Source organism: Equus przewalskii, chromosome 14, assembly GCF_037783145.1.
Source record: "Equus przewalskii isolate Varuska chromosome 14, EquPr2, whole genome shotgun sequence".
In the NCBI taxonomy this organism is placed as follows: Eukaryota; Metazoa; Chordata; class Mammalia; order Perissodactyla; family Equidae; genus Equus; species Equus przewalskii.
Window position 1 is genome coordinate 19,105,453 of NC_091844.1, and position 26,315 is coordinate 19,131,767.

Consider the following 26,315-nt stretch of genomic DNA (forward strand, 5'->3'; position numbering starts at 1 on the left):
CTCAGCAAAAAGAGGAGGATTGGTGGCAGATGTTTAGCTCAGGGCTAATCTTCCTCAAAAACAAAACAAAACAAAACAAAATAACCCATAGGCCTGATGGTATAAATATATTAAGGATTCATTTTCCTTTTATGTTGGAAGAGGGCTGATTTTAGAGGTCGTTTCTGAAAAACTAACCTTTGCCAGCTGTTTTTTAAAACAAAAGCTAATTTTCAAGAGCACTGTTATGATGTACGTTGCTTGGGTCACAGCAGTGTTATAAAGGGAGGCTGAATGTTAATGATCGTGGCCTTCACTGTAAAACAGCACAACGCAGATGATGTACCTGTGCAGCCCGGAGTTTCTGTCTCTTTGGTTCGACTTCTTTGACTACCCGAGAGTACAAGTCCATTGCTCTCACCCACATGCACATGGATTTACATGCTTTGGACACTTTCTCTACTTTTTCAGGCACGAAATCAGGATTATTAATATACTTTTGAAGCTTTGCCAGGATTTGAGGCTTTATGTTTTCCTTATCATATTCTAAAAGTCTTCTTAGAAAGTTAGAGTCACCAAGAAGTTGCTTTGCTGTTGGCCAATCAGGCCTGAAAGACAGACATGAAAGTTAATAGCATTGTAATAAAATAATAGAGGAACAAAAGAAATGTCTTCCTCTGAGAACACTGAGAAATTATTCCAATAAGCGGGTAGTTTTCATCTCAATACCATAATCCCAGTAATTGGCAGTTATGTGCATCACAATTCATGGGGAGACAGGTAATTGGATGACTAATGTTCCATACAACCCGGTTTTGGTAGAGAAAGAATTATAAAATCATCAAGTTTTAGTAATGTAAGCTGTTATAGAAATAATAGTTTTATTTTTAAAATGCCCCAGGCACTCTCATTTTTACCCCCTGTGCCTTAGTTTAAATCCTTAAAATCTCTTGCCAGGACACCACAATTACCTTCTAACTGGCTTTACGTCTCTCAGTCAGCCTTGCCCCTGTGAACTTTTCCAAGTTGGACTTTCTCAAACGAGAATCCAATTAGGTCAAAACTGTGCAGCGGCTCTCAATCCCCTCGGGCCGGGGCTCTCCATCTGTGCTTTGCAGAGCCCCCAGGCCCCACTGAGGTGCTGGCCGAAGGGTCTTAGGGAAGCCTGGCAGGGGGGTGCTCTGGGCCCTCCACCCTTGCTCTGAGTTGTTTTACATAAAAACTTTTCTTATAATTTTTTTATTGAAGAAAAGATTGTATTACTAAAGAAAGTTTGAAAACAACATATCACCAAGATGAAACCTGAACTGCTTAGCACAGCATACAAGAGCTTTCATGATGCAGTCACTGCCATCCCACCCAGCCCCATTCCCTTCCATGAGCATCAAAGGTCTCTGAGTTCTCCCCATGGTCCCTCTTCACCTGAACATCATCTCCAGAGAAATCTGCTCACACCTCCTAGGAGCACTCTGTTCTCGGAACTTCTAATATTATGCAACTCTCGCATGCCTTAAAATTATCATTTTTCATATCTGTCTCCCCAGTATACTGTAAGTGCCTTGTAGGGAAGAACTTGATATCTTCCATCATCTAGCACAAACTAGATGTTCAAAAAAATGCTTGTTGAATCAGTTTGTTGAATGACTGACCGGATCAATGAGAGGGTGGAGAAGAGAATGAAAACATAAATGAAAATAGAGAAAAGCAGCAAAGGAATTCCACCAGGCATTTTGGTGATATATGATTCTGAACTACTCACTTGGCATTCAAGAGGATGGAAATTGCTTCCATAACCGTCATGACCAGATCTGGGGGCTTTGTAAAGACTCTGATTTCAGATATGTCTGCTTTATCTAAGGAATCCAGGGCTTTATTAGCAGCATCGAGTGCAGGCAGAGCCTCTTCAAGGTCTCTTTGAGCATCATCAGCTATTGCTTGGGTTTCTTCAGCTTTCACTTTTGCTATTGCTTCCTCTTCTTGCACAACGTGACGGACCTAACCATTGAAATACGACTGCTTAGGTGGTCTCAATATTTGAATTTCAATGTTTAAAAGCAAAGCCAATAATAATGAGTCATATTTGCCCCGTTGGATTAGAACGATGATGAAAGAGGATTAGCCATATTACATTTTATGCTATCCTTTGTCCATCTCATGCTATGTTGATAGAATAATGGAGACAAACTCATTAGAAGAAACAGTTCTTCTTAGGGGAAGAGTAGCTGCTTTATATTTGTGCGTGGTACTTTTCTCACAACTCTCTCTGTCCCACTCATTGGGTTCACTCATTCTCAGGGAGAAAACCAGGCTGACTTACTGAAGGGAGACTGTTTACAACTTAAAAGCATTGATAAATCCATCTATTACTTAATTGTTTGAATGACATAGAACCCAATCATACGTCATTACATCTAAGTGATCAGTTGATGATGGAAGCCTTCTCACCCAGAATGTCAGGTAATGCAGCGTACCTGATCAGCATTTTCTTGATCCACCGCCAATTTGTCCATCAGGGCTTCAACATCTTGTGATTTTGTCAAAAGGACGGGTTCCAAAGCTGAAAGATCCAATTTCATTTTATCTACTAGTACGTTGGTTTCTAACAGCTTGGTGAGACCATTCTTCACCCGGTCACATGCCTAGATGACAATGAAAATATCTATTTTAATGAGTATTATACACTATAAGTTTATTGACATCTCTTACTCATGTACTAGAATTTTACATCTACAGAATTGGTAAATCAGTTTATAATACTTAAAATTGTGAATGTGCAGAAATCTTCAGGTAACAGAACTCTAGGAAATGGCCATGAGATTGACCACGGTGGGCTTGGATCCATGCCCCCTGGCCACAGCAGTGGGACATAATTGGACTGTGGGCTCACGGAGGGCCCACATTGTATTATTTTTATTCCCTGTGGTAGCTTGGTAGCATGTTGAAAGAATGAGGGACAAGTTCAGATAGGAATTCCTGGAGGCCACGGCTCTGGGAACTTGTTTCCTCAAGATGGGTCAGCAGGGCTGAGAAGCCCCAGGGAGACAGTGTCCTGGGTACTCAGCTCTGGTTGATGGACCTGAACCCTACTTCCCAGTGGAGGGAAACTCTTGACTAGGGGCATGGGGTGGTATGTGGTAGAGGAGGCATCTGGGAGTAACTGTGTTTTGAAGGTGAGTCAGAAAGCTTGGTTCAAATTGGCAGTCAAAATATTTGTCAAGTTATTTTACAAAGCATGTATTTATTTACCAGGTAAAAATCCTCAGAAAAAGATTAAAAATATCTAAATGCTAAATACTTCCATCTTTACTGTGTTTAAAATATTGAAAGTTTTAGGTCATCGTGTTAATAGCTTGATGAGGAGGAGGATGATGATGGCAGCCAGTATTTTCTGAGCACTTCATATGCATCAGATCTGTTCCAAGCATTTCACAAACAGTATCATATTTAAATACCACAACAATCCAAGAGATAGATAGAAATATTTTGTTTGTTTGTTTGTTTTCTTTTGAGAAAGATTTGCCCTGAGCTAATATCTGCTGCCAATCCTCCTCTTTTTGCTGAGGAAGATTGGCCCTGAGCTAACATCTGTGCCCATCTTCCTCTACTTTATATGTGGGATGCCTGCTACAGCATGGCTTGATAAGTGGTGCATAGGTCTGTGCCCCGGCTGTGAACTGGTGAAACCCGGGTTGCTGAAGTGGAGTGTGCAAACTCAACCACTGCGCCACCAGGCTGGCCCCAGATATAAATATTTTAAACCTCATTTTCTACTAAGACTTAGAGAAGTTACAAAATGTGCTGAAGGTTGTGCATCAAGAAAGAAGTGGAGCATAGGTTGTACATAGTCTGGCTGACACCGGGGTCCTTGTCCTCAATGGGAACCATTGACACATGTTAGACCACCAAATCCCATCTCTATTGCTTAACAGAAAGTTTTCCTTCTTATTAAATACTGCAGAGATGACTAGTTCTCTACTTAACTTTGATGCTGTTGCAATGTCCATAGCATTCTATTGAGTCAAGGACACTTATGTAAATAATAGAAGACAAATATAAATATCAAGGAAGAGGAAGGCCTCTGGACCGACAACAGGAGACACTTTTTTGTCATATTGTAGGTTGTCAAGAGCACATGTCAGGGTGGAGAGGGCTCTGGTATGTAAGATGGCACATAGATCTTCCACTCATTCTGGCAAAAGTTTTGAGTTCAAGCAAAAAAAACCAAGTTTTTCATTGATAATATTAAACTTACTGAAACCAACTGCTTCCTTTTTTCATGCAGCATAGATAGGTAGAGATTGATGAGTTCCAAGTGGGAGGTGGGCGTTGTGTAGTATCGTCTCCGGAGCTCCATGTAATAGCGTTCTGCCATATTGGAGACACTCAAGTGAACATTCACACACATGAGGGAAAGCTTTTCTTTCAGCTCTTCACTTCCAGCATCCACATTTGAGAAAAATGTCTTTGATACAGAAAGAAGTGCTTCTCTGGGCCACTGTAATGAAGACATAATTTGGAAAATCTGTTGCTCATTTCCATAATGTATAATTTAACAATTAAGAAAAATGGATTTGTCTGGAACTCTTCCTTGCCTTGTCTACTCTTTCACATAGTTAACTTCTGCTCATGTCTATGATGTTTAATGGACTGAAGGGCTGTGTTCATCAGAGAGGGGTGTGGGTCTGCATTTGTTATCCCCAGCACAGTGTCTGTCACATAGAAGTTGTTCAATAAACATTTGTTGACTGAATGAATAAATGACTGAGTGTCTTTAGAATAATTCCATGAATAAAATCACATACATGATGAGAACCGCATCTGTTTACCTCACTCTGTTTACCAGGCAGTTCGGATTTCAGGTCCGTTATTATAATTACTGTCTTGCTCATGTCAGCTTCCTTGTTCCTCTCTTGTGTCTTTGAGCTCACCTGAACCTTAGTCAACTGCAAATCTCTGTTACTCCATGCCTGCAACTGTGTAGCTGAGCGTGGCTGGAGAAAAATGCACAACCATGCTGACTGGCCTCACTTTAAACTCATGACAGCTGGCTTGAGTGGGTTCTTACAGCAGCCCAGAAATGTCTCTACATTTTCTAATACATCACTTTTGTACTCTCCTAAGTGAGTATTTCACACCCTATTCTACTTCCTCAGACTGCTAGCACTTCCTTTTTCCTCTTCATTCTCAGCTGATGATTTTGCTTCCCACATCACTAAAAAAAGAAATAGAAGCAATGAAAACAGAAATTCAGTGAGCTCTCATCCCCACATCTTCCCATCTACCTGCATCTATGCTGATATACTCAGCCTTCCCTCCTGTTACTCTAGGGTAAGCTGTGCATGCTCCCTGCCCAGGTCAGCCCTTTCAGTGATGCCTTGATTCCATCTCTTCTTGCCTATTCAATGATATTGGTCCAACAACGCTTAATCTGTCTGCTGCACTATCCATATACTTCTCTTTTATGGACCATTTCCATTAGCACACACACATATGCCATTTGTGTTTCCCACTTAAAAATACTTCCCTCTTGACCGCACATATCTCTCCAGTTATTACCTATCTCTCAGTGTTCCTTTGGGGCAAAACTCCTTGAAAGAGTTGACTATACTCACTGTCTCTGATTCCTCTCCCCTTTTCTCTCTTGAACCTTCTCCCCCATCGCTTCACTGAAACAGCTCTTGTCAAGATCACTGATAACTTCTACACTGCTAAATTCAATAGTCTCCTCTTCCTTTATAAATTCTGTTTTGCCTTTGTTTCATGATTATTTTATCATCCTTTATATATGAGTAAATTCCCAGCAGACTTTAAAGCTAATGCAAGTACCCTTGAGTTATTCTTGGATGATGTGTTACCCCTTTAAAAATAAAGCAAGTCTAACTTCTCAAAGAGATAGCCTGGAATGTCACCAACCTGGACAAACCAATCAATGGTGCAGCAGTTCACAAGGGATGGAAACATCCGGCATCGGGATCGAAAGGCCTCCCCAACAGGGCTCATGCAGAGGACAATGTGCAGCTTCTGACGGACTTTGCTGATAAAGTATTGAAATACCTGATAGAAAAAAGGTATATTTCAATTTAAAATAAGGGTGAAGCATGGTTCAACATCTGCGAATCAGTCAATGTGATAAACCACGTTAACAAAATGAAGGATAAAAATCGTATGATCATCTCAATAGATGCAGAGAAAACATTTGACAAAATTCAACAAGTTATGACAAAAACTATGACAAAAACTCTCAACAAAGTGGGTACAGAAGGAACATACCTTAACATAATAATGACCATATATGACAAGCCCTCAGCTAACATCATATTCAATGGTGAAAAGCAGAAAGCATTTCCTCTAAGATCAGGAACAAGACAAGGATGCCCATTCTCACCATTTTTATTCAACATAGTATTGGAAGTCCTAGCCAGAACAATTAGGCAAGAAAAAGAAATAAAAGGCATCCAAATTGTAAAGGAAGATGTAAAACTGTCACTATTGGTAGATGACATATATCACATATAGAAAATCTTGAAGACTCCATCAAAAAACTGTTAGAACTAATAAATTTAATAAAGTTGCAGGATACAAAATCAATACACAAAAATCTATTGCATTTCTATACACCAACAGTGAACTATCAGAAAGACAAATAAAGAAAACAATCCCATTTACAATTGCATCAAAAAGAATAAAATATCAGGGCCAGCCCAGTGGTGTAGTGGTTAAATTCATGTGCTCTGCTTTGGCAGCCCAGGGCTCATAGGTTCAGATCCTGGGCATGGACCTAGCACCACTCCTCAAGCCATGCTGTGGCAGTGTCCCACATAGAAAACAGAGGAAGATTGTCACAGATGTTAGCTCAGGGCCAATGTTCCTCACCAAAAAAAAGAAAAAAAGAAGAAGAATAAAATATCTGGGAATAAATTTAACCAAGGAGGTGAAAGACCTGTATATTAAAAATTGTAAGACATTAATGAAAGAAATTGAAGAATACACAAATAAATGGAAAGATATTCTGTGCCCATGGTTTGGAAGAATCAATATCGTTAAAATGTCCATACTGTCCAAAACAATCTACAGATTCAATGCAATCCGGATCAAGATTCCAATGGCATTTTTCAAAGAAAAGGAATAAATAATCCTAAAGTTTGTATGGAAGCACCAAAAAACCCCAAATAGCCAAAGCAATCTTGAGAAAGAAGAAAAAAGCTAGATGCATCACACTCCCTGATTTCAAACTATATTACAAAGCTATAGTAATTAAAACAGTATGGTTGGCATAAAAGTAGACACATAGATCAATGGAACAGAGAGCCCAGAAATAAAACCACACATATATGGTCAATTAATTTGCAACAAAGGAGCTAAGAATATACAATGGGGAGAGGATAGTATCTTCAATAAATGGTGTTGGGAAAACTGGACAGTCACATGCAAAAGAATGAAACTTGACCACTATCTTACACCATACACAAAAATTAACTCAAAATGGATTAAAGACTTGAACACAAGACCTGACACCATAAAACTCCTAGAAGAAAACACAGTGGTAAGCTCCTTGTCATAGGTCTTGGCAATTATTTTTTGAATCTGACACCAAAAACACAGGCAACAAAAGCAAAAACCTGTAATTGGGACTACATCGTACTAAAAAGCTTCTGCACAGCAAAAGAAACCATCAACAAAATGAAAAGGCAGCCTACTGAATGGGAGAAAAATGTTTGAAAGTCATGCGTCTGATAAGGGGTTAATATCTAGAATATATAGAGACCTCATACAACTCAATAGCAGAAAAACAAAAAATCTGATTAAAAAATGGGGAGAAAACCTGAATAGACATTTTTCCAAAGATGATATACAGATGCCAACAGGTACATGAAAAGATGCTCCACATCATTAATCATCACCTCACAGTGTTAGAATGGCTGTTATCAAAAAGACAAGAAATAACAAGTGTTGGTGAGGATGTGGAGAAAAGGGAACCCTTGTGCACTGTTGGTGGGAATGTAAATTGGTGCAGCCACTATGGTAAATAGAATGAAGTTTCCTGAAAAAATTAAAAATAGCACTACCATATGACCCAGCAATTCTACTTCTGGGTATTTATCTGAATAAAATGAAAACACTAACTTGAAAAGATATATGCACCCCGTGTTCATTGCAGCATTATTTACAATAGCCAAGATATGTAAACAGCTTACATTAAGTGTCCATTGATGGATGAAAAGATAAAGAAATTATGGTGTTTACACACACACACACACACACTCACACACACATTGGAATATTACTCAGACATAAAAAAGAATGAAATCTTGCCATTTGCAACAACATACATGAAACTTGAGGGCATTATGCTAAGTGAAATAAGTCAGACAGAGAAAGGCAAATATTGCATGATCTCTCCTGTGTGTGAAATCTAAAACAAAAAAACCCAAACAAGCAAGATACAAAGAACAGATTGGTGGTTGCCAGAGACAAGGAGTGGGGGGTGGGGTGGGCAGAAATGGGTGAAGTGGGGGAAAAAAAGCAAGGGTAAAGTAATTATGGAAACAAGTGTTGGCTAATGCATTGGAGACTACCAACACCAAATAAAAAAATGTTAGTGTAGTAGATGTGTAAATTGTTTTGTTCAACGCCAATTCCGACTCTTTTTTCTCATGCAATCTGGAAAGATTAAAAAGATATTTTGTAGACTGCATTGCAGCTAGGGTTCTGGATGTGATGTAGGTCCTCCTGATTAGCATATTTAAGAAGACTCCTTCAATAAAGTGGCGAGAGGTATTCATACAATTTGCTTTGGAGTAGACAACGGTTGGAGAGAGAGACAGGGTGCAGGGCAACCATTTTTGCAGGTGTAGAGCCTGGCAGAAGTGGCAGGGACTTGGAAACACTATCTCCGGATGTGGCTCCTTGTTTCCGCTGCTTCCTGACACGGTGAGGGACGAATAGCTTTGGAGCTGGCAGCTGCAGCAACAGCACGCTGATTGGTTCAGCGGTTTCCTGGCTCGACAGGAATGGTTGTGGCAGAGGCAGCAGCTTCCTTGACCATTGATTTCTACCATGTGCATTTCATATTCGTTCCGAGGAATTCAGCCTGGAATCCCTTTCTTTGGCCCTCCCAATGATTCTGCCTTCGTCCAATAAACCCATTTCTGCTGACTTTAGCTGAAGTTGACCCTGCTGTCTGTACCTATAAGCCCTGACCTAGCAGTAGAGGAAATTCTCACGAAAGGACACAGAAGGGAAGACATGAGAAAGAGTGGCCTAAAAAGTTAAAGAAGGTGCAGAGAAAAGGGAAAGGATGGGGTGGTCAAATAGCACAAATGGAATCGAGCACAGTGTTGGAGAAATATAAGTGGACAGCAGCTATGTTGTTCCTGGCAGGCGGGGGGAGAGAGAGAATGCATTTCTGTATTAGTTGTGCCATAGCCTTGCTAACAGGCAAGGTAGTGAAAAGTGGTAGACTTTTGGTCTACCAGGTAGGGCACTGGGTAGGGTGTGTGTGTGTGTGAAATAAATTTATGTTTAAAGAAGGATAAGAGAAGGTGTCCAGTTTGGACAAGACAATGACGTTCATGGGACAGCAGGGTTTCTGTTTTCTGCTTTCCATAGACCTCTCTGGAAGTCTGCTGAACTAATGCTTTGAATGTAAGAAATAAAATATGTACATAGAATTACAAAGAAAACCAATTATATTAAAAAGAAAATCTATCTATGGATTCCTAAGGGGATTTGTGGACTATTAAAAAAAGGCTAACACAACTTTTTGTTTTACAAAGCCATACAACCGTTCTGCATGTCCTACCTCATCTCTGTTCCCCTCGGAAATTCCTACTTCTTTTGCTCTTGGTCTGGTGGCTGCTAAAACCTGCTCCAGTTCATCCTTTTCAAATAAATTAGGCACCTCACCTGAGTTCAGGATGTTATTTATATCTTCCAGAAACTCTTCCACTACAATCTGTAGAAGAAAGAAGAGCGATCGTTGTCACTCACTCAACCGTTTTACAGTAATTACATGTAAATTATAAAGCAAACGTTTAATCAGAGTTCACATTGAGTTAATTTTATCTTTAAGAGAAAAGAATCTTAAACATTAGATAGAATCTTAATAGTCTAACATAGCAAGTACATTGATTTTTCATTTTTCCTTCTGGTTTTGTTTCTTAAAAGGCCTTCATCTACATGGTTTAAGTCATATGTGCAAGCATTTTATATTCTGCCTCTTTCAGCTAACATTTTATCATAAATCTTAATCCATGATTCTGTAGACTACTCATCATATTTATAACCATTATGGGAACATAACACACCATGAGCTGACGTGCCCATTTACGGAGATGTAGACGGTTTACAGTCCTGTTTACCTTATAAGCATATTCAGGCCTGTAGCTTTTCTCCCCAGTTGGATTATTTCCTGGGGATAAATTCCCAGGAGTGAGATTAGCAATTAAAGTGCATGAATATTTTCTGGATTTTGAAGATTTAAAAATTTCCCATTCAATTCAAGTATGACTTTATTAGCCTTTAACGTTCATTTTTTTAAATTTGGGGAGTGCAAATGTTTCCTTTGGGAGAATTTAATTTGCATTTCTTTGATTATTAGCAGGGGCAAATATTATTTCACATTTGTTAGTTTCTGGTAAAAAACCTTTTCAAACACCGTAACTATTTATATAGCGGTTTACTTTTTTTTTTTAAGATTTTATTTTTCCTTTTTCTCCCCAAAGCCTGCCGGTGCATAGTTGCATATATTTTATTTATGGGTCCTTCTAGTTGTGGCATATGGGACGCCGCCTCAGCATGGCTTGATGAGCAGTGCCATGTCGGCCCACAGGATCCGAACCAGCGAAACCCTGGGTGGCAGAAGCAGAGCACAAGAACTCACCACTCGGCCATGGGGCCGGCCCCTAGAGGGGTTTACTTTTAAATTTGAATGAGTAATGTTCATATTATGAAATAAACCTTTTGTCTCTAATAATTGATGCAAATATTTTTCAAAGAATCTATCATTTATCCTTTCGTTTCAGTTAACTTTTTAATTTTATAAAAGTTTGAGTCCCATATAGTTAACTATGACAAGACATGTGTTATTTTATTTCCTTCATTTGGAACTTTTTGTTTTCCTTGAATTAGCCTGGAATACTTGTGTCTGTTAATTTTCCTGAAGAACAAACACTAGTTCTCTTTGTTCTAATTTATTTATTTCTGCTTCTATCTTATTATTTCCTTTTGTACGTTGTTGTGGTGCTTCCTTGTGACTTTTATTTTCCTAAAGTTTTAAGTCAGCTAATATATACAGTTTCCAATTTTTGATTCAAATCATAGATTTGACCCTGAGAACTGTTTGGTTGCAATCCGTAAATATCTGTTTATGTTGAGTTCATCTTCCCTCTTCTCTAAAGAGAGATTTTGATTTTGACGTTCTTGACTCAGGAATTCCTTCTATGAATGTTTTAACGTCCTGGGCCACATCATTAATTTCTCCTTTGATTAAAGCTTGGGTAAAGGATGTTATCAGTACAATTTATGCTTTTTTGAATTTATGGAAAATTTCTTTGATCAATTTTTGTAAACTCTGATGAATTTTTATAAACTTTCAGTAATAGAAAATATTTGCTTTCTCTTTAAAATGTAGCATATAGTCATTAATTCCAGTTTAGAAATTATATTCTTTATATTTTCTAAACGTACTTATTTCTACTTTGTATTTGCTAGAAATAGCAAATTAAACTCTATTTTTAACATTGTGTTTCTCTCGATTTCTTCTCACATTTATAATAGTTCTACACACATATACACACACACACACACACACACACATCCACACCCATAAATTTTAGTTATTACGGTTATGTTTACTTCTCATTAATATAGAGCATTTGAGATTGATGGGGCTTTCAATAGAGTACAATAGCTTTTTGTTGTTTAAAGTGGAGCAAGACAATCTGACTTGATCCTCGGAGCTTTAACAAAGTCCTTTTATATTAACTTGCTTAACTTTTAAAAGCAACATTAAAATTCTATAAGAAAGATTTCAATTTTAGAATAATCAGAAACTATAGATAAACAAAAGTAAGAAAATATAAAAAAATCACTCACAATCCCATGACCCAGACATTTTATAATTGTCTCAACGGCTGATCTGTTTAGATACACATTAAACCCAAGAGCCTGTATCGTACACAATTTGTGTATGTGCTATGATGTACAACTCATCAGAAACATTTTCCACCTTAATTAATGTGTATATTTTTACAAGATAATTTTTAATTTTTTACAGAGTGCCCCATTATGTGATTATATCATAATTTGCCTATGTGACTCTTATTGGATATTGAGACTATTTCAAATTAGCTATTATTTAAAAATACTGCAGTAGATATTCTTGTATGTACAACTTTGTATACAGCTCTGATTATAAGCAAGAGAAATTTAAAGCCTTTATCTCCATATTGCCAGTTACCTTCCAAAAAGGTTTTGCTTCATAATCTGTCAGTGAGGTCTGAGCAAGGCCACTTTCCCTACACCTTTGACAACACTAGATCTTATGATTTTTAACCTTTATCAATGTGCAAGGCCAAACCCGGTCATTTATCTTTACTTAAATTTTTTTGATTTCTGGTGAGGCTTCAGGTGTTTAAAACTCTTATTTTTTAAAGGAAATTCCTATTTACATTCTCTTGCATTTGTATATTTCTTCTACTGGTGTGCTTGTCTTTTTTCACTTTTAAAAAATTTTATTTACTTTTTCCAGCTTTATAATTGACATATAACACTGTGTAAATTTAAGGTGTACAATGTGTTGATTTGGCTGATACGCATATATTGAAAAATGATTACCACTATAGTGTTAACACCTCCATCATATCACATAATCACCATTTCTTTTTTTATGGTGAGAACATTTAAGATGTACTCTCTTAGCAACTTTTGGTATATAATACAGTACTGTTAACTATAGTCACCATGCTGTACATTAGGTCCTTAGAACCTAATTCATCTTATAACTGGAAGTTTGTATCCTTTGACCGACATCTCCCCATTTTCCCATCCCCGAGCCCTTGGTAACCACTACTCTACTTTCTGTTTCTATGAATTCAGCTTTTTTAGATTCCACATATAAGTGATATCATATAGTATTTGTCTTTCTCTGTTGACTATTTCACTTAGCATAATGCCTTCAATTTTCATCCACTTTGTTGTAAATGGCAAGATTTCCTTCTTTCTCATGACTGAATATTTCACCATATCTATATATATGTACATAAACATACCATATCTTCTTTATCCATTCATCTGTTGACGGATGCTTAGGTTGTTTCCATAGCTTGGCTATTGTGCATAATGTTGCAATGAATGTGGGAGTTCAGATATCTCTTCAAGATCCTGTTTTTACTTCCTTTGGATACATATCCAGAAGTGGGATAGCTGGATCACATAGTAATTCTAGTTTAATTTTTTGAGGAACCTCCAAACTGTATTCCATAGTGGCTGCACCAATTTACATTCCCAGTAACAGTGCACAAGGGTTCCCTTTTCTCCATATCCTTGCCAACACTTGTTATCTCTTTTGTCTTTTTGATAACAGCTGTGGTAGGTTGTGTTTCTAGGCTTTTATCATTTCTTCCAGGTTATCTAATTTGTTGGCATATAATAGCATGAGGTGGTATCTCATTGTGGTTTTGATTTGCATTTCCCTGATAATTAGTGATGTTGAGCACCTTTTCATGTATCTGTTGGCCATCTGCTTGTCTTCTTTGGAAAGATGTCTATTCAGGTACTATGCTCATTTTTAATTGGATTATTTGTCTTTTTGATATTGAGTTGTATGAGTTCTTTATATATTTTAGATATTAACCTCTCATCAGATATATGGTTTGCAAATATTTTTCCCATTTCATAGGTTGTCTTTTCATTTGCTGATTGTTTCCTTTGCAGTGCAGAAGATTTTTATTTTGATGTCATCCCACTCATTTATTTTTTGTTTTGTTGCTTGTGTTTTAGATGCTATATACAAAAAATCATTGCCAAGACCCATGTCAAGGAGTTTTGTTCCTATGTTTTCTTTTAGGAGTTTTATGGTTGTTCATCTTACATATAAGTCTCTTATCTATTTTAATTTTTGTGAATGGTGTAAGATAGAGATTTAGTTTCATTCTTTTATTTGTGACTAATCCAATTTTCCCAGCACCATTTATTGAAGAGACTGCCTTTTCTCCATTGAGTATTCTTAGCTCCCTTGTCAAATATTTATTGACCAAATATGCATGGTTTTATTTCTGTGCTGTCAATTCTGTTCCATTGGTTTATGTGTCTGTTTTTATGCCAGTACCATACTGTTTTAACTGCTATAGCTTTACAATATAGCTTGAAATCAGGAAATGAGATGTCTCCTACTGTGTTCTTTTTTCTCAGGATTACTTTGACTATTCGGGGTCTTTTGTGGATCCATATAAATTTTAGAATTGTTTTTTCTACTTCTGTAAAAAATGCCATTGGAATCTTGATAGGGATTGCATTGAATCTACACATGGCTTTGGGTAGTACAGACATTTTAACAATATTGATTATTGCAATCTACAAACATGGGATATCTTTCCATTTATTTGTGTCTTCTTCAATTTCTTTCATCAATGTCTTGTAGTTTTCAGTGTAGAGATCTTTTAACTCCTAAGTTAAATTAATTCCTAAGTATTTTATTGTTTGTGATACTACTGTAAATGGGATTATTTTATTTCTTTTTCAGACAATTCATTGTGAGTATATAGAAACGATATGACTGTGTATGTTAATTTTGTATTCTGCAACTTTACTGTATTCATTGATTAGATCTAACAGTTTTTTGGTGGATGCTTTAGGATTTTCTATATATAAAATCATGTCACCTGCAAATAGAGAAAATTTTACTTCTTTGTTTTCAATTCTGATGCCTTTTATTTCTTTTTCTTGCTTGATTGCTCTGGCTAGGAATGCCAGTACCATGTTGAATAGGAGTTGTGAGAGTGGGCACCCTTGTCTTATTTCTGATCTTAGTGGAAAAGCTTTCAGTCTTTCACCATTGAATATGATGTTAGCTATGTGTTTGTTATATATGGCTTTTGTTAATTTGAGGTACGTACTTTCTATACCTAATTTGTTAAGAGTTTTTTTTAAAATCATGAATGGATGTTGAATTTTGCCAAATGCTTTTTTTTGCATCTATTGAGATTATTGTAGGATTTTTTTTCTTTCATTCTATTAATGTGGTGTTTCATATTTATCGGTTTACATATGTTGAATCACCTTTGCATCCCAGGGATAAATCCCAGTTGATCATGGTGAATGATCCTTTTATTTTATTTATTTATTTATTTGAATGATCCTTTTAATGTGCTGCTGAATTTGGTTTGCTGGTATTTTGTTGATATTTTTGCATCTATATGCATCAGGGATACTGACTTGTAATTTTCTTTTTTTGTATCCTTTTCTGGCTTTGGTATCAAGGTAAGGCTGGCCTTGTAAAATGAGTTTGGGTATTCCTTCCTCTTCAATTTTTTGGACGACTTTGAGAAGGACTGGTGTTAATTCTTCTTTAAATGTTCAGTAAAATTCACCAGCGAAGTCATCTGCTCCTGGACTTTTCTTCATTGGGAGATTTTTGATTAGTAGTTCAATGTCCTAATTAGCAATTTGTCTGCTCAGATTTTCTATTTCTTCCTGATTCAGTCATGGTAGGCTGTATGTTTCTAATAATTTTTCCATATCTTCCATATTGTCCAGTTTGTTGGCACATAGTTGTTCATAGTACCTTCTTATGATCCTTTGTGGTATCAGTTGTAATGTCTCCTCTTTGATCAATAATTTTGTTGATTTGGGTACTGTCTCTTTGATCCTTTTAGTCTAGTGAAAGGTGTGTTAATTTTGTTTATCTTTTCAAAGAAACAACTCGTAGTTTTTTTATTCTTTTGGATTGTTTTCTTGTTCTCTTTTTCATTTCTTCTCTAATCCTTATTATTTTCTCCCTTCTGCTAAATTTGGGCTCAATTTGTTCTTTTTTTTCTAGTTCCTTGAAGTGTAGAGTTGATTGTTTATTTGAGATTTTTCTTGTTTCTTAATGCAGGTGTTTATTGCTATGAACTTCTATCTTAGAAGTTTTTACTTTATCCCATGAGTTTTGGTAAGTTTTGTTTCCATTTTTGTTTGACTGAAGACACTTTTTTATTTCCCCTTTAATTTCTTCTTTGGTCCATTTTGATTCTTTGGTTGTTCAGGAGAGTGTTGTTTAATTTTCATGTATTCATGAATTTTCCAGTTTTCCTCCTGTTATTGATTTCCAGTTTCACACCATTGTGGTCAGAGAAGATACTTAGTATTATTTCAGTCTTCTTGAATTTGCTAAGACTTGTTTTGTGGCCTAACATATGGTCTATCTTAGAAAATATTGCATGTGTGCTTGAGAAGAATGTATATTCTGCTGTTGTTGAATAGAACATTCTGTATATGTCTGTTAGATCCACTTGGTCTATAATGTTCAAATCTGCTGTTTCCTTATTGATTCTCTGTCTTGAAAATCTATCCATTGTTAAGAGTGGAGTATTAAAGTCGCTAGTTATTATTGTATTGCTGTTTATTTCTCCTTTTAGCTCTGTTAATTTTTGGTTTATATATTTGGGTCCTTCAAAGTTGGGTGCATAAATATTTACAACTGTTATATCTTCTTGGTGGATTGACCCATTTATGATTATACAATGACCTTCTTTGTCTCTTTATACCATTTTTAGTTTGAAGTTTATTTTGTCTGATATAAGTATAGCTATCCCTGCTTTCTTTGGGATACCATTTGCTTGTAATATCTTTTTCCATCCCTTCACTCTCAGTCTATGTGTGTAATTAAGGCTAAAGGGAGTCTCTTGTAGGCAGCATATCATTGAATCTTGTCTATTTATCCATTAGCCATTCTGTATCTTTTCTTTTTCTTTTTCTTTTTTTTTTTTGGTGAGGAGGATTTGCCCTGAGCTAACACTTGTTGCCAATCTTCCTCTTTTTGCTTGAGGAAGAGTGGCCCTGAGCTAACATTTTTGCCCATCTTCCTCTATTTTATGTGTGGGATGCCACCACAGCATAGCTTGATGAGTGGTGCAGGTCCGCACCTGGGATCTGAACCTGCAAACCTGGGCCACTGAAGCAGAGTGCGCTGAGCTTAACCACTATGCCATGGGGCCGGCCCCCATTCTGTGTCTTTGGGTTAAAGAATTTAATCTATTCATGTTTAAAGTAGTTATTGATTGATAAGGACTTACTATTGCCATTTTATTAATTGTTTTCTGGCTGTAGATCCATTGTTCCTTGTTTCATATCTTGCTGTCTTTTTTTGAATTCAATGTCTTTTGGTATCAGTCTGCTTTAACTTTATCATGTTCTTTGTGTAATTAGCACAGGTTTTTCCCTTGTGGTTACCATGAGGCTTACATAAAATATCTTAAAATTATAATGCTCTATTTTAAACTGATAACAACTTAACTTAGATAGCATTCCTAAACTTTACAGTTTTACTTCTCCTCTCCCTCACATTTTAAGTTATTGGTGTTACAGTTTACATATTTTTTCTATTGTGTATCCAGTAACAGATTATTGTAGCTATGGTTACTTTTTACCATGTTTGTTTTTTAACTTTTAAACTAGTATTGTAAGTGAATTATGCACTACCATTATCATATTACGGATTGTAGCTTTGATCATATATTTACTATTACCTTGAGTTTTATGCTATCTTTTCATGCTTTCATGATAGTAATTAGCATTCTTTTAATTCCACTCAAAGAACTCCCTTTAGCACTTCTTGTAAGGCTGGTCTAGTGGTTTTGAACTCCCTCGGCTTTTGTTTGCTTGGGAAAGTCTTTATTTCTACTTCATTTCTGAAGGACAGCTTTGCTGGGTATAGAATTCTTAATTGACAGTTTTTTCTTTCAATTGTTTTGAATATATCATCCCATTTTCTCCTGTTCTAAAAAATTTCTATTGAGAAACCTACTAATCATATTATGGAGGTTCCCTTGTATGTAACTTCTCTCTTTTCTCTTGCTGCTTTCACAATTCTTTGTCTTTGACTTTTGAAAAATATAATTATAATGTGTCTCAGTGTAGCCCTATTTGGGGTCCTTTGGGCCTTTGGGTTCTGGACGTCCATTTCTTTTCCCAGGTTTGAGTATTTTTCAGCCATTATTGCTTTAAGTATACTTTTTATCTCTTTCTCTTTCTCTTCTTGTGCTGGAATTCCCACAATGCAAATAGTGTTTCTTTTGATTGTATCTCATAAGTCTTGTAGGCTTTCTTCACTCTCTTTCATTCTTTTTTCTTTTTTCTCCTCTGACTGGATAATTTTAAATGTCCTGTCTTCTAGGTCATTGATTCTTTCTTCCACGTGGTTGAGTCTCTCTTTTGAAACTCTCTATTGAGTTCTTCAGTTCAGTCATTGTATTTTTCAGCTCTAGGATTTCAGTTTGGTTGTTTTTTACTGATGGTTTCTATTTCTTTGTTGAACTCATTTTGTTCATGATTTTCCTAATTTCATTTAGTTGTCTGTGTGTTCTTGTATTTCACTTAACTTCTTTAAGACGATTATTCTGAATTCTTTGTCTCCATCCAATAAATCTCTATTTCTTTAAGGTCAGTTATTGAGGTTTTATTAGTTTCCTTTGGTGGTGTCATGGTTACTTCATTTTTCATGATCCTTGATTCCTTATCTTGGTATCTGCACATTTGAGTAAGTGTTCTCCTCTTCCAGACTTTATATGTTCATTTGTAAGAGACAGTTCTTCACTGGTCAGCTCAGTTTGGGTTTCTGGACCTGTCAGTTACTGGTAATATCCTTGAGCAGGTAGGATGAGGCCATTGCCTAAGCTCTGATGTCACGGATGGTGCTGCTGGCTGAGAACAATTGGATGAGACTTCTGACTTGGTTCCCTTCCCAGGCAAGGCTATAGGATGGGCTCTGTGCTTGCCTGGGTTCTCTGGTCAGGCTTCCTAAATGGTGGGGACAGCAGTAGGTGGGGCTATGAATTAGCTTCCCTGCCCTGGTGGGACAGCAGGATAGGCTCCAAGGCCTGCAGGCTTGTTGTTTGTGGGTCTAAATCAGGCAAGGCTGTGCATGGAATTCTCTGGCCAGGTGAAGCCATGGGTTTTGCTCTGCAAATGCAAAAAGCCATGGGCTGTGCTCTCTGTTCAATTGCCACTTTAAGCAGGGCTGCTGGATGTGCTATGCAGCTTCCTCCATGCTTTGGTTAAGTTTTCTGGTTGGGCGGGCTGAGGGCTGTATTCAGCAATGGGCAGGGCTATGAATTAGTTTCTCTGTCTGGGCACAGTGGGAGGCAAACAGGTCCAAGGCCACTAATGCTGTTTGTTTGTGGTCTTGACTGAAGCCAACCTGTGCATCAAGTTCCCTGGATAAACAGGGCCACTGGCTTTGCCCTGGGAGCAATCAGCTCTGACTGCCAGACTCTCTGCTTGAGCCTGTTTTTGGTCTTGACTCAATCTGATCAGCACCCCAAGTTCCCTGGCTGAACAGCACCACTGGCTTTGTTCTGAGAATGATCAGCTCTGCCTGCTGTACTCTCCACTTGAGCATTGCTGGGCCTCACTGCTTTCCAGGTATTCTGCCCAGGCTTTCTGCTTGGGCAGGGCTAGGAGCACACTCTGCAGTGAGTGGGACTATGACTCAGTTCCTCTGCCTGGGTGGGGGTGGGGAGGGTGGCAGACCAGGCTCCAGGGCTTGCAAGGCTCTTCATTCGAGGACCTCAAATCAGGCCGAACTGCACACTGCTGAGTTCCCTGGTCAGGCTGCATTACCGTTTTGGCTCCGCAGATGAGAAAAGCTACTGGTTGGGACTAGTACTTGAGTGCTCCAGGTAGAAACTTAGTCTGCAATGATCCGAGTGCTGGTTGTTGCAAGTACCCCCCTTCTCTGTCACAATCAGGTTTCCAATGGTCAAGCTAAGGGGAGACCTCTTTGGTGTGGTGCTGCACTGGCTTGCGGGGGAGGCAGGCGCAATGTGGTCAGCATGAAGCTGCTCCTCTTACCCTTCTAATATAGTCTATCTCTGTCTCTGTGGTGCAGTGGGTGCTTCAGCCTCACCCCCGTGTTCTAGGATTTTATCAATTTTATCTAGGATTTTAACTACTCATCTTGTCCATGAGTAGTTGTTAGTTGTTCTTGTGAGGGGGAGCTAACTTGGGACTAACCTACATTGCCATCTTGGTGCTGTCACTCTCTGTCATTTTGTTCTTGCATTATTTTCCTGATATCATTAAATTGTTCATTTGTATTCTCTTGTAGCTCTCTGAGCGTCTTTAGAACAATTATTTTAAACTCTTCGTGGGGTAATTTCTGAATCTTCCTTTCTTTGGGGCCAGTTACTGGAGGTTTACTGTATTTCTTTGGTGGGGTTATGTTTCCCTGAATCTTCATGATTCCTGTAGCCTTACATAGGTATCTCTGCGTTTGAAGCAGCAGCCACCTCTTCCAGACTATGGACTGACTTTGGTACGGGAGGGCTTTCACCTGCAGGTGGGGGCACGCTAGGGCATGCTGTGACCCCAGTCTAGTGGTACAGGGTGCAAAGGGCAGGAGTGTGTGGTGGCACCGGGTCTGGTGGAGTGTTATGTTTCTTAGGCTCAGGCCACTGTATTGACAACTATGTGTACCTTGGCAAGCACTGCAGGGGGTCCACAGTGGCTGCAAGGGCCACTGCAAAGGTCCTCAGTGGCACCTCCAGGTCCGGTGGCTAGGGACCAGGGCAGGCATTAGTGGTGGCCAGAGCCAATGGTGTGCGTACATTTGGCTATGGGTCCCTTTTCATTTGTACAAAATATTTACATATGCAGATATAAACTCACTGCATGTCACAGATGTTAAAAATATTTTCCCCATTTTATTATTGTATTTAATCCCTTTTATAGTGTTTTAAAAATGAAAATGAAATTTAAAATATTTATGCATCAGATCTATCACTTTTTTTATCCCTTGGCTAATTTACATAAAAGTTTATTTTCCCTAATGTTAAAATACCCAAGTATAGTCAATGTGGAAAATCTTCTATTACAGAGTAAATTAAAGATCAGTTAAATTGGTAGTTGTAGACATAGATTTAATCCTATTTTAATTTTAAAGTTAATTTTACCCTAAAACCTAGCCATTATTTTTTCCTTTTCTTGAGTAAAGTGTATTTCCCTAATTGATTTTACTTACGGAATTACTGTCTTATATTTACCTGTACAGAAATAGTTTATTACCTTCTGCTATCTATGTTCTTCTCCACGAAGAGAAGTTAAAACCTTTCTCATCTCCTTAACCTTTGATCATATTTACTTACTTAGAAGGTAAAGGGGAAAACAATAGTTGGTACAATAAATAAAAATGAGTTATCAAAGTCTTTTACAAGGTCCAAGAGGTCTGTTATCAGAGGGAGCGATTCCCTGAACTACGTCATGCAAACTGTTGGAGCACACGAGTGACCGTCACATCGGGCTTTTCCTGTCTTTGCTCTTTGGCTGTTTAAATATGTACCTGGGTGTCCGTGAAGAGGAAAACCATATTCCTGTCGTCTACACCAGCCAGTTTGTACAACTTCCTCAGGTCGTCATGAAAACTGTCATAATTATACCCCCGGCTCAGTTCAATCTGCAAACACTTGTAGCCACAGATGTGAGCCGCAAGTCTCGTGAGAGACTGCTTTCCTGTGCCTCCGACTCCGACCAGCAGGGCGTTGCCTCTTTCCTGACGAATCATGCGGGCAATTCTGCAGGAGGCAAAGCAGAGAAGGATTTATTTCTTGTGTGCAGACGTGGGTGGCTTCTGCTCAGAGGGCCTGCCCCGGAGTGGAAGGCTGGTGGCCAGTGGGGTGTCGTTTCTGAGCAAAGGCCACAGGGAAGAGCAGGGTATGTCTGAGGTTCACACTGGGAGAACAGTACTGCTGGGCTTTTCCTTGTACCCATCTCGCCCCCATCTCCTATAGGCTGTGGGCCTCGCTCATGCAAATTTAGAGTAAAGTAAAGTTTCTTCTTCCTTTTTCAAAGTGTGAAGGATTTTGTCAGGAATGCTGGCTGATCTAGGCCATCGCTTAGATTAACCCTTATATTGGGAAGCCCAGGTCTCCATTTATAAGGGTGAGCAAGCAGAAAAATCGCCTAGGAAAAGACCATGCAGTTCAGAAGGAGAGAGGAACGGGAATAGTCTGAAATGGATTTACTATAAGATAGCGACAGAAGTTTAAACATTCATGTTCTGATTCATATTAACAAGAATTTTTTAAAAAGCATTATAATCATGACACTAGAGCGGGCACTCAGAAAGGGGAAAAAATCTGAGTTTAGGAAAAATTGATTGGAGATGGAAAATCTGACTACCAAAGTGAAAACCTCAGTGGAAGATGGGCCTTGCAAATAGGATACTGTGGAAAATTGAACGGGTGAATAGAAGACAAACTCAACGAATTTACTGAGAACTCAGAGAAGAAAGACAATGCTATTAAAACGGTGAGAGAGAAAATAGAAGGTAAGGAGGACAAATCTAGGAGAAACAAAGGGATCCCAGAGGCCACATCATAGGAACTTAGACGGAGAGACAAGAGAGGGTAGAACTGATACAACAATGACTGAAATTAGAGAAGAAACCCCCCTAGCGGAGCCCACGCATCTCCAGTCACCGAGGATCAGGAAAGAAGACCAATGAGGAGGGGCAAAACACGGAATATTTTCTAGAAGGTATATAAATATAAAATAAAATATATGTGTGTATATGTATGTGTATGTATATATGCATATATGTATCATATATAAAATACAAAGCGATATTTTAGACATAACTGAAAAGTCTGTGAGCATCTAAAATGCAGATCTAATTGATTACTCCCAAAGGGACAAACGATTTTAGGCTGGCCTCAGACATGTTTTACCAGATGCTATTCCATCAGACAATGGTTAGAGAGGGAAAACTGTCACGTTATTGTCCAGAGAGTAAACCACCCGCAAAGCCTTCCTGAAAGAGTCTGTGAAGATATAAAGAGAAGCACAAATAAAACTTAAAATCTCAAGAAGGGAGAAGGATGTTAGTATAAAAGTGAGCAGTGTGTATGAGAGTCAAGTCCACATACAGTTAAGATGATAAAAAGGAAATGATAATGTCAGTAAATTCTTCTTAAAAAGAAGGTGCAAGTGTAAAAATAATTTCTTTTTTAAAATTATTATCACCATTTCCTAAAATATCAGATTGGGTCATCAGAAAGTAGGAAATCATGGGAGAAATGTAACAGCAGGTTTATTTTCTCTCTTTCTCTTTTTGATAGGAATTTATCTATCAATCTGTCACCTATCTATTTGACTATCTAGTTTTATTCACGATGCTGATAACTAGAGAAAACAGAATTCAAATATTTTAAAATGATAATAGCTTTATTATTTTTTTAATTATGAAAGTAAAACATGGCCATTGTAACCAATGAGAGAAAACCATTGCTAACCCTTTACCACCTGTAAGCAGCCTCATGAGGGCCTGGATGCTGTCCTGTTCTCTTTGAGAGCGGCGCATAGTTCATAGTGGGGGCTTCATAAATATTTGTTAAATGAATGTATGTGTGTTCACTTGTATGTGTCTATTTACCAAAATTGGATTAAACTCTACAGCACATTTTCTTTTGTGATTGTTTTGCTAAATGATATATTAGGGACATTCTCATGCTAGTAAATAAAGCAACAGATATACCATAATTTATTTAGCTAGTTCCCTAGTGATAGACATTTGGTTCTTTTCATGTTTTTGTTATCATATTAACAAAATATTAGAAAACAAACAAACCTTAAAGCTAGCTGCAAATAAATCCTTTCAGATCGTAAGAGAGAGGGGGGTCCATGAAACAAAAAAAGACATTACATTAAAAACAAACAGAAAATAATTTAGGATTGCATAAATGTGGCTGTTAAAGCCATGTTCTAAAATAATATTTAATTATATATAGGATTGTGGAGGCAAATGTAATGTAAGTGTTAAGGGCATAATGTTTAACTATATATGCCATAATAAATTTTGTAAAAAAATATATATGCTTATAAATATATTTGAAAGCACCATACAATTTTAACAATGGTTGTTTCTGGATGAAGAGGTGGAATTATGAATAATGTTTTTCTAAATTTTCTATAATGAGCATGTTTAGTATATAATCAGAAAAATAATCACTATTTAAAAAAATTATTTGATTGAGGTGACATTGGTTTATAACAATGTGTAAATTTCAGGTGTACATTATTATATTTCAGCTTCTCTATAGACTGCAGCATGTCAATACACCACCAAAAGTCTAGTTTCCATCCATCACCATACAAATGAATCACGATTTTTTTTTAAAGAAAACAAAGTAGGTGTGTTTCTGCCTTGTAGAAAATATAAAGCTGCCTTCTACACAATATTTCTATCATTAAAAACATCTTGGTGATATGAATTTTTATAAATAAAATTATATTTATATAAAAAAGGAGAGAAACATGTCAGCTCTTACTCTATCTCTGAAATTCGGTATACTTTTATCAACTCATCTATATTGAAGTAATCAACTTCTAGAGACCTTAAAAGTTGTGAATTAGAGAACCCTGATTGCAGAGTTTTTATGTCTCTCATCTTTGGTGGCAGGGGCAGGAGCTGTGTGTTGGGAGCACAGAACAGGGAATGTGCGAGGACTTGTTTGAAGTGTTCCTTCAGGACGAAGCATAGACTGCTAGTCACTATCAGGATCTTCTGAAGTAAGTATCAGACCTGCACGTCCGTCTCCTCCATCTTCGCACTCTCTCCTGCCCCTCAGGCGAGTCTGCTCTCTCTCTGCCCTGACTGCCTTGATGACACGCTCTGCTTTGTCTAGAACTGAAGTCAGCAAACTGCCTGCTTTTTTTGCTTGTTTTTAACTTTTTATGGCCTATGAGCTAAGAATGGTTTTTAGGTTTTTTAGATGGATGACAAAAAAATCAAAAGAAGAGTAAGATTGGGCCGGCCCAGTGGTGTACTTGTTAGCTTCACGCAATCGGCTTCAGCAGCCCCGGGGTTTGTAGGTTCGGATCCTGGGTGCAGACCTAGTGCTGGTCATCAAGCCACACTGTGGCGGTATCTCCCATAAAACAGAGGAAAATCGGCACAGATGTTAGCTCAGGGCCAATCTTCCTCACACACACAAAAAAGGTAGAGTAAGATTTTATGATATGTGAAAATCATATGACGTTCTAACATGAGTGTCCATAAATAAATTTGCATTGGAATATAGCCATGCTCATCCATTCTCTATTGCAAGTGGCTGCTTTTGTGTTACAACGACAGAGTTGAGTAGTTGTGACAGGGACTGTACAACTCACAGAGCCTAAAATATTTAACTGTCTAGCCCTTTACAAAGGAAATTTGTCTGCTCCTTCCCTAGGATCCCTTGCCAACTCCTTCCCTAGAGAAACTAAGACCCACGGCGCCGTTTCCATTGCTGGCTTTCTATCACATTGCACATCAATAGAAGACACAGAAGATCATCTGTTTGCTTATTTCTCTTCAGCTACCTGTGTGAGTATAAAATTGAAGGCTGAATGGATATGTAATAATATTGTTATTTTTTCCCGTAATGCTCAAGTGTTCTACAGTGGGTGAAATATTGAACATTTTAAAAATCTTGCATTTTATATGTTACTCATTCCTTGTTTCATGCACATTATAGTAATTTGATTATTTCCAACTCAGATTATTGGAAACAAATGACTTGTCCATTCTACTTCCCAGTGTTACTTTTTCTGTCAACTTATATAACAATGGACAGAAAACTCCCTCCATTAAGAATTCTGCAAAATTACTTTTTTTTCTAGTATAGTTGGCAAGAGATGGCTTTCCTAATTAGTAGCTGACATTATAAGAGATCTGGTCTATCACCCTTGCAGTGTGGTGACAACTTTGGGGGCATGTAGTGGGTAGAAACTGCCTGGCGTAAATTGCCCTTTGAAAGCATAGGCTCTGAAGTAAATTTTTTTTTTCTGAGTCAAGAAGGCTTTTATCCACTTATCCTATGCAAAAAAACCCCACCAAAACTAAAATGTCACCAACAAATGGAAATGTAGTATCTGCTAAATTACTGAATATTTAGTAATTGTCCCATAACTCTTGTTCGTAATGAAGCCCTTTCTGTTGCAGGTCAGAAGTAGGTGTCTGAGAGCTCTTACTTAAACAAGTAGAAATTTGTTTCCACTGATTCCTAACTACTGATCCTCTCTAGAAAAAAAGAGAGCACAGCTACATCGTTATTCACATGGCAGTCCTTTGTGTATCTGAAAACCAAATCTCTTCCATT

General features: G+C 37.7%; 1 protein-coding gene and 1 long non-coding RNA gene across 8 annotated transcripts in view; one reads left to right on the top strand and one right to left on the bottom strand.

Annotated features, from left to right (window-relative positions):
* Positions 1 to 26,315, bottom strand: part of DNAH6 (dynein axonemal heavy chain 6) — a 257,763-nt gene that overhangs the window by 87,752 nt on the left and 143,696 nt on the right. For all 4 annotated transcript variants that reach the window (XM_070573711.1, XM_070573712.1, XM_070573714.1 and 1 more), the window contains exons 46-52: positions 21,518 to 21,749; positions 9,782 to 9,934; positions 5,893 to 6,033; positions 4,232 to 4,474; positions 2,451 to 2,618; positions 1,739 to 1,974; positions 326 to 587 (exon numbers count right to left, since the gene is read on the bottom strand). In XM_070573711.1, the coding sequence (XP_070429812.1) occupies positions 326 to 587; positions 1,739 to 1,974; positions 2,451 to 2,618; positions 4,232 to 4,474; positions 5,893 to 6,033; positions 9,782 to 9,934; positions 21,518 to 21,749 (1,435 nt within the window). The remainder of the gene's footprint in view (positions 1 to 325; positions 588 to 1,738; positions 1,975 to 2,450; positions 2,619 to 4,231; positions 4,475 to 5,892; positions 6,034 to 9,781; positions 9,935 to 21,517; positions 21,750 to 26,315) is intronic.
* The window catches only part of LOC139075716 (uncharacterized), a 62,239-nt gene that overhangs the window by 25,629 nt on the left and 10,295 nt on the right, over positions 1 to 26,315 (top strand). For 3 of the 4 annotated variants that reach the window (XR_011526419.1, XR_011526418.1, XR_011526417.1), the window contains exons 4-5: positions 24,635 to 24,744; positions 25,407 to 25,540. This is a non-coding gene — a long non-coding RNA (uncharacterized lncRNA). Of the gene's footprint in view, positions 1 to 9,916; positions 9,994 to 24,634; positions 24,745 to 25,406; positions 25,541 to 26,315 lie in introns of all 4 variants that reach the window. The other variant, XR_011526420.1, reaches the window with a different exon arrangement.